The following is a 13,531-nucleotide window of genomic DNA, read 5'->3' on the forward strand; positions in this document are numbered from 1 at the left end:
GTGCTGGGAGGTCTTAAGTAGTTAGCCAGATGAACAAGATGGCTGCTTGTTCCATGTAGCTCAATTAATTGCAAGTTTCAACAAAAGTATGTATTCTAATGTTTCTGGCACATCTTGACAGGCTTGTTCACTGTGCTTTTTCAGGTTGCTCGAAGGTGGGGCAAAAGAAAAAACAAGCCTAAGATGAATTATGAGAAGCTGAGCCGTGGCCTGCGTTACTACTATGACAAGAATATCATCCACAAGACATCTGGGAAACGCTATGTCTACCGCTTTGTCTGTGACTTGAAAAGCCTGCTGGGGTACACTCCCGAGGAGCTGCATGCAATGTTGGATGTAAAGCCTGATACGGACGAGTGAATCAGATTGAAAGAATAAAAAAGGAAGTGAAGACAAAAAGTTAAGGAGTCACTTGGACTGAGGCTCATAAAGTGGTCTTAACTGTTTAATAGAATTGGTAAACCAATTATTTTGGGGACCAAAAATGTTTTGTTTTGGTTTTTGGGTTTTTTTTGCTGTTTTTTTTAAACGAATAACTGTGGTCTTTGTCAACTTTGAGCTCCTGTCTCTCAGACCATAATTTTAAAACCGAAGGCAGAAGCCTAAAACCTGTATTCTTACCCTGTTGCATTTGAGGTGCGTGTGTGTGCACGCATGTGTGTATGTGTGTATGAGTGACTTATACTGGTGTCATTTAGCAGCTCAAAGCAGACAAAGCGTTACCGGGTAGATTTCAGGTTCTGTTCTGACTAAGTAGCAAAGTGGGGGAGAACTGAGAGAGAGAGAGAGAGAGACAATAAAAATGTTGGGCTAAACGAAGCGGAAAGTTCCTGCTAAGAAAACGGTTGCCAAAAAAACCTGAACTGAACTGAGGAAGGTATAATCTCATACTTGCATACATGCTTACTGTTTTTCCCTTTGGCAGTGACAGACTTTTTTCAGCTAGGACCAAAAAAAAAAACAAAAGGGAAAAAAAAGTGTCTGGTTTAAATTGCTGTTTATGCTTGTGCCACCATACTAATGCCGATTTCTCAAAACAGTCGCTGTACATCTTCTGGATAAGTGTTGTAAAGGGTATTTTTTCACATTGTTCTCAGTGACGGTATTACAGTGGAACCAAACATTAGATGCCAAGTTTTACTCGTCTGTTCTCAAGGAACTTTCAACTGAAATGTGCTGATGCGTTATCAGACAACACTATAGACACTGGCCCCTTGCTTTGTAGAGTGTGAAGACCTGGTGAGGTTACTCATAGCAAGAGTGTCTGAAAGACAACTGAAAGTAGCCGTTGCTTTTGAAACTGACACGTTCACCTTTATGTACATGTTTGCCACCTCGTTAGAGACGCATATTGTGACTGAAAGTCGTGCATTTTTTTTTTTTTTTTGCATATACCACCAGTATTAGCAAACTGTAGACAATCTTATATGGGGAAATTCAGGAGTAAGAGGAGCTGTTTCATGTGCAGATTAAATGCATAATTTCATTTCACTGCCCATGTAAGCTTACTTTTAGACACGTTTTCATATTAATTGCCTAGAGAGTAAAATTGCAAGTTGGTTTGCTGATGTTATCTTGCATAATTCTCTTTCAAATGTGTTGTACGTTTTGGCCATAAGGAAGGGTAGTATAGTGTGAAGGTACAGTGTAGGAAAGCAGGTCAGGTAATAGGAAAACTGACTATAAATGTTGACTATAGAGAATCTGAAACTTTAGAGGATAGATGAAGGTGATGGGTGATGTGGATAATGTAGGTGATCTCTCGTGATGTCTGATGACGACAGGTTGATACAAGTGATGCAAGTTAACTTGCTTGAGAAATATAGGACGGATGGCAGAGGCTTCCATTTCAATTTTACATTCTTTTGCAACTTATCTACATTCAGTTCAGAAATGAATGACTGGTTACAAGCAAATTGGCAACAGTTTCCTCCCAAACAGTGGGAACAGTGGCTGTACACTAGCCTTATGGGAAATGCCAAAGTTGAGTATTATATTAGAATACAATGTTATTGTTTACAGTAGCTGAAAGTTACCCATATGGATGAAAATAGCTTCTGAGATGTCTATTTGTACAGATTCTGTTTCATAATGCTTTACTGAGACCCAGATTACACAAATAAGCAAAAGACAAAGCAGGAATAATAACCAAAGCCCATGTGAGGTCTTTGGCCACGGTGCACCCACAACGTTAGGAGATGGGGACCAGAAACCTCTCACGTATTCGTGAAATGTCGTCTTTTATCTTTTGTTAATACGTCAGAAAGCACACAGCTTAAGGACAAAGAGTAACGTCTTTGCTGATGTTTTTTTTTTTTTCTTTTCATTTTTGATTTTGGATACCGGCTGAGTTTAGGTAAGAGATGATGTATACGTTCATACTGTGTAACTGGTAACAAGCTTGTCCATTGTTATTCAGCACTGGCTTAGTGTTTCCTTATCCAAGATAAAGAATTGGAAGTTAAACAGTTGGTTCAGGAATAAGCTGCACTGTATGTTCATTCCTTTATTGCATATGTTCACACCAGTGTTTTGAAAATCTTCTTTCTCTCTTTTTTTTTTCTTTTTTCTTTGGTATTGTTCAGGTATTTTTCTGATGTCAGTGTTCTGTATTAAAGTGAGCTTAAAAGACTTATTTTTTATCTGTTTGTATTAAAAAAATGTTTTCTTTTTTCCTCCCAACACAAACGTCATAATGTTAGTATGGTTGGCTTCATAAGATCAATGTGCTCGGAGAAAACATTTCTGTTACCTAAAATGTTAATATTTTGACATTTACTTTGTCAGGAAATTATACTGTTGTTAAATGTCAGAGTCTACAGTCTACTGCAGGTCTTATGTATTAATGAAACCTAGTCAGGCAAGTGTACACCTAACAATATTTTGTGGCATATGCATATCTCGGAATGGATTCAGAAGGAAAACTTGTTATTTTGGATGTTTTTTTGTATATTTTATAGTGTCTTTGTATTTTTGTTATGAGATCATTTTTATTGTATTTAGTTCACAAGCATTTGAATATTTTTCAATAATTTATATTTTATAAAAGACGAGATGCAGACAGCTGGTGCTTTCATGGGAATTTAAAGGTAGCGCAGGACAAAATAATGTAGCTAATTTCTTTTTGTTTTTGTTTTTGAATTCATTTTTTATATAGAAAATAGACCTGTCTGCTAGAGGTAAAAAGGCTGATGCTGGCCCATCAATGATTTCTGCTGGAAAGGTTTTATAAACTGTAGCTTCTATTTCCAAAATGTACTTAATGTACTTCAAAATGTTATAAAATATATGTGAAGAAAGATTTTATCACTGTGTGTGGTGTTTTTATTGTGAAAGTTCACATGAAAGGTTAACCATCTGCCTACTTAGTGATTTTCTTCACTTTTCTATATAGTTTAAATATAGATTTTGGTCACAGTTCAATGAGAGTATGGATGGGAAATGTAGGGATTGCATGCCATTATTGAAAATAAAATATATGGAAATATTGTATGTATATAAGTAACGTGCTTTGATTTGCAGAGTCTCTTTACAGCTCCCTATATTCATACTTTGGCTTCAATACTGTTCTTGAACAGCAAACAACAACTAAATGATGAAATTGAATCATAGTGTTATTAATATTGCTGTTTGCATTTCCAGATATTGTGCTATTGTCACTGTGATAATACTGCACAATAACTGGGCAGTAAAATAACAGCCCTAGTTTAGAGTTTTCACTCATCTGCAGATCACTTTGTAAAATATGAAGTGAAATTAAGAGAAACTATTAATCATGTCAAAGTACATACCCCACACACTTTATCAGGTACAATTATTGAACTGCTTGTTAAAGTGAACATCTAATTAACCAATCACATTGCAGCAACTCAGTGTATTTAGGCGTGTAGAAATGGTCAAGTTGACCTGCTGAAGTTCCAACTGAGCATCAGAATGGAGAAGAAAGGTGATTTAAGTGACTTTGAATGAAACATGTAACAGGCGGACTGGTCTAAGTTTTCAGAAAATGCTGATCTGCTGGGGTTTTCCCTGCACCACCATCTCAGGGCTTTTCTACAGAACGGTGAAAATGAATCCTTCAAATTGTTCAGAAAGCATCAAATAACCACTGTTTATAACCAAGGCATGCAGAAGAATATCTTTCAATGCATAATATACTGTAACTTGAAGCATATGAGCTAGAGCAGCAGAAGACCACACTGGGTGCCACTTGTGTCAAATAAGAACAAGAAACTAAGGTTACAACTCACATAAGCTCAATAAAATAGCACACAGTAGAAGACTGGAAAAGCGTCGGCTGTTCTGATGAATTTATTCCTGCTGCGACATTTGTATGGTAGCATCACAACTTGGCATTAACAGCATAATAATGTGGATCAATCTCACCTCAAATGATCAGGGTGCTGGCAGTGTAATGGTATGGGGGATATTTTCCTGGCACACTTTAGGCACCAGCTGAGCATTATTTAAACACCTCAACCTACCTGAGTGTTGCTGCTGAGCATGTCTATCCCTTTATGACCACATTTTGCTCATTTTCTGGTGGCTGCTTCATGGTATCTCACAAAGCTTAAATAATCTGAAACTGCTTTCTTTTAAGATGACAGTGAGTTCACTGCATTCAAATGGCCAACACAATCATCCAATCAATCCAGTAGAGCACCTCTGGGATGTAGTAGAACAGGAGATTCACATCATGGATGTGCAGCCAACAAATCCACAGCTGTGTGATGCTATCATATCAATATGGACCAAAGTCTCTGAGGGATGTCTCCAGCACTTTGTTGAATCTATGCCATGAAGAGTTCAGCCAGTTCTGAAGGCAAATGGGGGTATCGAATAAAGTCTCCGAAAAGCGTATGCCTGATGTGTTTATTAACGTATAGTTTTGATTTACTAATGAAGACAAACAAAAAAGATGCGCAGAAAAATTGTTTGAGTAAAGACCTGATTCTGTAATAACCTCAAGGTCATAGTGGTACAAATTTGTCAAACACATTCATCCTTTGTACATATTGCTGTGGTGCTTCAAAGGAGGCGTATCGTTTCCCTTTGAAATACATTCCGTCCATAGTGTGTCTGAGTTTTAACAATTGTGCTTCGTGCACACTGATGAGGTGACATAAAAATGAAACCAACACACTGAGGCTCATTCAACCCTTCTAATAAATTCCACTCTAGATAAAAAACATGCAAAGCTGTTGCCTGCTGCCCACAGCTGTTTGGCTCCACTATAACAAGCTAAAGTTACAAAAATAATCATTAAACATATTTTTGTATTTTTATTTTATTTGATATGTTATTTTTATTATTTCAGGGAGTTTAAATGTATTTATTTAGACAAGTATATTTTATATTGACAGTTGTACTCCTTACAATAGACTGCCATGTAAAAAAAAAAAAGTAAAGTGATAAGATTCATGATATGATAGAGCTGTCTTCTGACAAAATTAGACCCATATTCTTCTCTTGGATCAGTGTTTTGTGTTCTTGGCAGAGGACAAGCTGAGGTTACGCAGGTGGGTCTTCTCTTCTTCCACCTCCCTCTCTCTGACTGGGCTGATGATCCAAAGCAGACACATTCACGAGGCAGCTTTTTAAAATACTTCACCAGACAGTGCATGTTCCAAGAGACCTGGAACGAAATCCAAATCATTATGATACTACTCATACCCACCTCTTCCTCATCCAGAGACACAAAGCTGGCTCACGCAGACACAGTACTCTTCTTTCTCCCCTTTTGTGCCTTATTCAAAGAAACCTTCCACTGATTTAAGCAGTGTCTCAAGGTGAGAAACAGAAAACTGAGACAGAAAAGTGAGAAGTGTAACACCTGTCAGTCTCGGAAGGATATTAGATCATTTCTCCATTTTTTGAGGTTCTAAAGTAACTTGCAATTAACCGTCGAGCCATTTTGTGTTCAGACGAAGGCTATTGCTTCATCATTACATTTACAAATGTATGAATAATAATGACTGCAATATATGCAAATGCAATGTATGTATTATCTAAAATCTGTAACATGTCAACTGGTTAAATTACAAGATTTGTTTTTGATTTAAAGTAGTACACATTTAAATGCAAGACACACACACACACACACACACACACACACACACACACACACACACACACACACACACACCTACACACACACAAAACAGTGAGAGATTAGACAGTTAAAGGGCTTACTTACTCATCAATAGCCATATTCAGTATTTTCTAAAATATTTTAGGATTAGTTGCAGAGACATATGTGACACTTATACATGGAAATTTAAATATATACACACAATGTGCCCTTTGCCTTGAATCAAGGAGCAGCATAGCATCTAAATGTAATTACAGGCAGAATAGTTGCTGCGCCAGATTACAGAATCAATTTCAACAAATCCTAAATAACAAGCATGTGACAGATGTTGCAATGTTGTCTGGTCCCTAAGTAACATAGTAATTTTTAATAGATTAAGTAAATCACCCTTTGGCTCATTTAATCAGTCAAACTCCTCAGAGTTTGTGAATGGAACTAGAACAAGTTGTGGTGACGCTATAGTATTTGTACTGTACAGTTTTTTGTATTAGACTACATGAATACACAGTTAGAACATCTAAATGAACTGTGAAGAAAGCAGTAGAACTGGAACAACCATAAATCCAACACTGGAAGACAAAGCGTGTGTCTACATGTTATTATATGTCATATAATATGGAATATATAATATGTCACTCAACATATTATTGTAGGGTCTTTATCTCAAAATATAAAGTGCCTTAAACTGATTGTTATTGTAAACTGAACTCCAAAATCTTTTCCAACTTTTAATTTCTTCTGTAGCTCAATCTTTAATGTTAATGACCTAAAATTCTGCTGTGGATAGAACATAACTACATCTATCTTCACTGCCCAACATTATATCCTCTTCGTTGAAACAGAATCCCTGTGACGCACGAGACAACAGCTCAGTGGTTCCATTACGCAGCGTTGAAATACAACCAATGTGTCCCTGTGGGTCCTTATGGCCCAAAAGGAAAAAAAAAACTGTTATCAGAGGACAAATTCATGTCCTATTGCCCTTCAAAGTTGTGCTGTCTTGTGTTACTATAGTATGCAGGCACTAACATAAACAGACTTAAAACCATTGTCTAAAAAAGACCCTGCTAAACGATTATGGAGGTTTGCCATGTCATAGAGACTACTGACTACTAAAATAGACTATCATGGAAAAGTGAAGGTGATTTATAATTACACTTCAACTTATTGTTTTTTTTTAATACATATATCTCAAATATTTTCCAAGATCAAACAACAAAGTTTTATACAGAAATGTTTACCTTATGAAAAGGTGTGTTGATTTATGCATTGATTTATTGATGCTCCTTTACAACAAATTACTGCACCAGTGTGGTGTGTTATGGAGGTGTTACTGCTAAGGTGTTATTGAAGTTGCTTTCATAGTGGCTTTCATCTTCCTCTTGGCAGTTCAGGCCAGGTTAGTTGGGTCAAACACAGTAATAACATGGTTAACAAAACAATGCTAAAAAAGGAAATCTGCATCTCCGTAAAGCTTGTCAGCAGATGGAAGCACGAGTTAATCTAAAATCTACTTGTAGATGACAATGTTGACTTTGGACGTGATAAAACACTGCAAACTGACACCACTGGTCATTGCAATGCAATTCACCACAGAATGCAGAAACTTCACACTGGACTTCAAACACCTTGGATTCTGTGACTTTCCTCTCCTCTTCTAGACTGTATGGCCTTGATTTCCAAATGATGAAATGCAAACTTTATCTTTATGTGGAAAGAGACACTTCTCGTGGCTTTGGTTGAGGAGTGGCTTAACATTAGGAATGCAAGAGTAGCCTTGATGTACTCAAACCAGCTTAGTGCACTCTTTGTGAAGCTCTCCCAACTTTTTGAAATAACTTTTTGAGACAATGTGTACCTTTTGCTACCACACTTTCCTGTCCACTAAACTTTCCATTAATCTACTTCAGTACAGCACTCTACCAACAGCCAGCCTTTTCAGCTATCATTTTTATGGCTTAACCTTCTTGTGGAGGCTGTTGATAACTATCATCTGGACAACTGTCAGATCAGAGTCTTCCCATGATTGAGGGTGTGTGTAATGAACTGGACTCAGAGATACAGTTTTTGCTAGTAAATCATGCTGAATCCTACACACTTGGCCTTTAACCTTAGTATGGAATATATCAGACAAAACATAATGGATTAATTTGCCCAAAGTTAACAACAATGAGGATACAACAGATTTTCTAATAACACCAGAATAGCTTCACTGCACCCTGGTATGAACTGCCCAAGTCTCTGGAGCTACTAGAAATATCACCCATCAGTCTTTTAAAAAACATTTCCTCTTTTGGTGTTATTTTGATTGTGGCGAGTGCTGTCTAGCATGTTGGTTTCAAAATGTCAAATAGGTGTTAAACCATGTTGAAGTCGTTTTCATGAGAACAAAAAATAACTTGAAGAATGGTAAAAGGTTTGTAGAGACCAGTGCTGTTCAATAGCATATTAACTTTTTTTTTTCTTACCCAATACAAATTGTGCATAATGGGGACTTCTAGACAAATCAATGAGAAGTGACAGTGATAAGAAAACTCTTTTAGTTACCGGTGTTATGGTCTCGAGGATAGACGCACACGCTCCCTTCCTCTCACTCACTGTATTGTTATGTTTGAGACGTGTTGAACCGCATGTCTTAGCAGGTGTGTGCTGACTGTATTATGCAGGCTTATGAAGGGCAGATCCAGGCCATCCCCTGCTTTGGATGGCAATTTGCATTTTTATTGCCATTGTCACATCCTCAGTTAATACACCATTGACTCCCGGTGCCACCCCTGGACCTGACGGCATCACCTCGCTATCCCACCCGAAATGAGAGCGCCTGCAGGGCCCTGGATCTTCATCGACCGGAGCTCAGGTACCAGTCGACCTGGCATTCTGAGACGGAAATTGAGTGTCTTCTCATGTTAATGTGGACTTTCCATTAGGAAAGATGATTGATTTGTGCTGTGCCGTTGCTGTGAATAGGCAATAGACTGGCACAATAAAAGAGTGAGATGGAGCTTTGTGTGCAGGTGAGGCCATATGTGAACTAGACTGTGACTGAATCTGGGTGCTGAAGATGGAGTGAGAGGGGGCTGGGGGCAGAGACGAACACAGAGATGAGAGATGGAATAGAAAAAGTTGAATGCAGGAGGGTGAAGGTTAGGAGGTGAAAAGGAGCAAAGGAGCAGTTGAAGGTTTAGAAGTGTGAAGGGATGGGGAGATGATAGTGCGAGGAAACTCTCATTCGCATTCATTTGAGCCGACTAGATGACAGAAAAGAATTAGAGGTCCTAAAGACATTTTTCTTACAGACTATTCTTCTAAAGTTTCTTTTTGTGAGGCAGTTGAATGAATAACAACTTGAAAAGCAATCCATTTCAAATGTATAAATCTGTAACACAGTGCTAATGTATTTACTGTCAGCTTGTACATGCACTGAGAGTTCATCTGGATTAAAACATGCTTTGGTCACTGTCCAGTTAACCAAGCAAATGTTTTCGCTTTCTTTTACTGTGAGTTGAGTGGGATTCAGCAACTTTCCCAGGACATCTGCTCCCAACGCCCACGTTCACGTCTTCATCCAATAGAAGTGCTTAGTTCACCCCAAAGACCAGAGGGTGCTCTGCAATGATTGGTTGCCTGGGCCAGGGCCCAGAAAGGGAAGGCTGAGCCCTGAGAATTTTCCGAAACATTTTCTTTGCTGTCTTGGCTTTCGCCAACATCTGTTTCCAATCAACGTTAGTAAAAAGGCCGCTTTTCTTTCTCCCTGATGTCTGGGGTGCACACACATGGACATATATACACAGACACATACACATACGCACTCTTCTCAGTCATCTGCATTCTTATTTGTTAACATAGAGGAAATTTTATGTTTTTGGCAACATTAAAGATACTTCTTGGTCAAGTTTATTTAATTATACCAGTATAGTATTTTACTATCTTTACACAGACAATTTTATGCTGTTATTTGATAGATAGCAATGATACATCATTATTCTGTTCATGAAATAGATCTCAATGAATTGAGTGAGAGCAAACATTGTATAAATTGGTAACATTTTCAAAATGTACACACTCGAACACATGTTGAACATCCTTGCAACTGCTGTCCTCAGCACAGCATCCTGTCTTTTTCATGATTAGTACTAAAGTTCAGCTTCCTACCGCAAGTTTTATGTGTTTTGCTACTGCTTCTTACTTTCTATCTTTGAGTCACAGCTCTGCCCTCCTGTGTGGTCATTGCTGTTGCTTCTATTGTATCACTTTTGACTGCAAGTCAACAAACTCCAGAAAACCCTGTTTATTATAGCAGGTACTTTCCACAGATATTCAGAAATAACCATAGTGATTCACTGTATCCAAAGAGAAACACACAGTGTAAGCAGCAGTTCCTTCAGTTCTTAGCAATACCTCCCCATTAGTAAGGCTGCCTGTGTTATTTCTGCCAGCAAACTACTTAATAGGCTTTGGCCCCCTTGGCTATACAACCATGGGAGAAATAACTTGGAAGTCATAAGGCTGGTCAAGTGAAATTTAGGAGTTCTTGCAGACAGTTTTTTGGAGCAGCTGGAGCAAACTGTAAAGGCCAGCCCAGCTACAAATCTAAGCATTTTAAACAGGTAAATATGTTACCTTTGATGAAATACACAGTACTGAGATTGAAAGATGATTCAAACATGCTTGAATGCCATTATATTTACTTTTTGGTATTGTTTGAAATTACATTGTAAACAACTGTTAGTATAACAACTGTGTCATTTAGTGTAGATAAAGATATAACTAGCAGCTGCCTGATTTTGAGCTTCCTCCCAATGACCCTTGACCCTGAAGGCTATTGACTTTGTGATCCTGCTCCTGCTGGGCACAGCTTGATTTACAGCGCAGTAGTTACTTGGTCTTTGAATGTAATCCTGGGTCAGACTGAGCTAATAAATCTGAAGTGTGCAACTTTTGTTGGTATTTTTGTAATCGTTTCCATAAAGATTACATTTTTTAATCACAATTTCTTAATTTCATAGCCTCTTTATTTGACTGTTACGGCATTTAAATATCCTGCCTGCAACACATAACACTGGGTTTATACTTCGGAACATGTTACAATGAGTTACATGTCTGTGTTAAAATGAAACTACAGGTGGTTAAGTGTGGAGGTTTGAAAGTTTACATGAGACTTAATAAACGTATGTATAATTCTGCAATGCAAAGCATTTGGAGACAAGAAAATGCCAATCAAAAGTAGTAAGCATTGTGGAAAAGGAGAATTCATATCTCTGCTGACTTCTTGCTCTACAGAAGTGTATAATCATACCAATTACCAATGATTTTTTTTAACAGAGCCTTTATATTGCTGTCAATCTCTCCTTAGTTTGAATGACAAAAAAGTCACTTCCAATTACCTTTGCCCATGCCAGGCATTTCACAGATGAATGCCGAAAGAAAGAGAGGCTGATGATGGTGGAAGAATAGATTAAAAAAGAAAAAATGGCTAAGGGTAAGCTGAGGAAGCGTGAAAGGAAAGGTGTACACTTTGAATTCAATTTAAACCAGTTCCCACAGAAACCTCCCTTTGCATTTCAAAAAACAAAGCAGGTTGATCAAGTGAAGATGTGTAATTTTCATGCTTTATTTGGGCTTTGCACACATGATTTGCACAAATAGAATCTTTTCCATCTCGGAGGTCCCTTTACCGAGGGGAAGGCAGAATCTGAACCAAAAATTGAAACATTTCTTAAAGGTTGCCAAGCAATATATAGTCACCATGCTCCAATGTAGCATTTCTTGTGCTTTATTTCCTGTTGAAAAGGTTTGATAACATCAGTGTTTAGTGGATTTTTACAAATGTATTTACTTCCTAATTGATGGTTTTCATGAGGGTCTTTTATCTATTCTTTATCCAGCTTTTTTTCGTAGCTTCCTTTAACCCTTGTATGGCGTTCGGGTCTGTGAGACCCGTTTTCACTTTTATTCAAAAGAAAAATGAAACAATTAATTATTTTTTCAACCTGAAATTCATTGGCTTTGGCTTATTTTCTGTGAAGAACATAAATCCGAACTAATTTTCAATGACCTCATACGGTACCTCCCCCCACGCATTTACATTACATACAAGGTGTTCGGGTCCACTGGACCCAGGTCTAATAAAAGTGTTGAAAGTGAAGGTCCTGTGTTCCCACACTCTGTCTTCCTCCTTTCTGGTGCTGCTGATAGTGTTTGCTTCCCCTCCTGCTCCCGCGCAAAGTTGCAACATTGTTGTCTGCTCTTACATTCCCACACATTTTACCCTCTTTCTTGAGGGATCCAAATTTTATTTTCTCATTCCCTGTCCCTCCTGCTAATTAGGGGCATAATACTATAAATAAGACTTTGCCAGTGTGGTTCTTTATCACAACTGATCAAGATGGCAAAAGATTATCTGCTGCGAGGGCCATCCAATTGATTTTGGAAGAGAGAGGGGCTTCGGATGATGATGTTGACAAAGAGGTTTCAGAATATTTCACATTTCTGAAAATTCAGAGTCTGACAGTGACTTTGAAGAAGAGGATGAGGTTGAGCACCATTTAGTAACAAAACGAAGACGAGTACCGCATCTGCAGCCAGCTCCAGGACCAGAACAAGCCCACCAGTCAGCAAGTGAAGAAATATGGATGTCAATAACTGGTGAAACTGAATGGTCTTCTTGCCCAAGAAATGCAGAGCTGTTACTGTGATAAGCCAGGGCCAACACGGCTGACAGTTACTCATGTGCAGGACATCAAGTCTTCATTTGAGCTTTTCATCCCAGATTCCATCCAGAAAATTATTCTGGATTGCAGTAATCTAGAAGGAAGGTGTGTTTTTGGAGAGAGGTGGAAGGAGATGGACCAAATTCATCTAAGAACTCCAAAGGCCTACTTTGGGGTTCTTATCCTTGCAGGAGTTTTCAGGTCCAAAGGGGAATCGACAGAATCCCTGTGGGATGAAGAAACCGGCACGAACCTTTCCGTGCATCAATGTCTCTGGAAAACTTCCACAAAATTTCCAGGATTATCCGTTTTGATAACCGAGACGACAGACCAGCTCGACGGCAGAGAGACAAGCTAGCTGCCATCAGGACAGTGTGGGATAAGTGTGTGCACCACCTCCCCCTGTTTTACAACCCTGTGCCTAATGTCACCATTGATGAGCAGCTGATCCCATTTAGTTGTGAAACATATTGCTTCACGTGTAAATGTGTTGTGTCTTTCCACTCACGCCACTTGATTATAACTGATTTTTTTTTTTAACATTTTATAAAAAAAAAACAAACGAGAAGCACATGAATTCATAAATATGATCTAACAAAGGTAAAGGGAAAAAATTAACCATGTTTGCTGTTCATATGGTTTGTAATCGGGATGAAGTGAACATCTGTTGAGTAATTTAACATAAAATTGTTTGATAGTGTTAATTTCGAAAGCCAAAACTCTAGCGGGT

General features: G+C 38.2%; 2 protein-coding genes across 4 annotated transcripts in view; one reads left to right on the plus strand and one right to left on the minus strand.

The window, feature by feature from the left end:
• The window catches only part of ets1 (v-ets avian erythroblastosis virus E26 oncogene homolog 1), a 35,315-nt gene extending 32,009 nt beyond the window's left edge, over nucleotides 1-3,306 (plus strand). For all 3 annotated transcript variants that reach the window (XM_026191928.1, XM_026191926.1, XM_026191927.1), the window contains one exon: nucleotides 145-3,306. In XM_026191928.1, the coding sequence (XP_026047713.1) occupies nucleotides 145-360 (216 nt within the window). In that variant the 3' untranslated portion in view covers nucleotides 361-3,306. The remainder of the gene's footprint in view (nucleotides 1-144) is intronic.
• A 2,068-nt stretch (nucleotides 3,307-5,374) lies between these two features.
• The window catches only part of smtla (somatolactin alpha), a 64,493-nt gene continuing 56,336 nt past the window's right edge, over nucleotides 5,375-13,531 (minus strand). Inside the window, exon 8 of the transcript XR_003274411.1 lies at nucleotides 5,375-5,635. The gene's annotated coding sequence lies outside the window, so the exon portion shown is untranslated. The remainder of the gene's footprint in view (nucleotides 5,636-13,531) is intronic.

This window comes from Astatotilapia calliptera, chromosome 14 (genome assembly GCF_900246225.1).
Source record: "Astatotilapia calliptera chromosome 14, fAstCal1.2, whole genome shotgun sequence".
In the NCBI taxonomy this organism is placed as follows: domain Eukaryota; kingdom Metazoa; phylum Chordata; class Actinopteri; order Cichliformes; family Cichlidae; genus Astatotilapia; species Astatotilapia calliptera.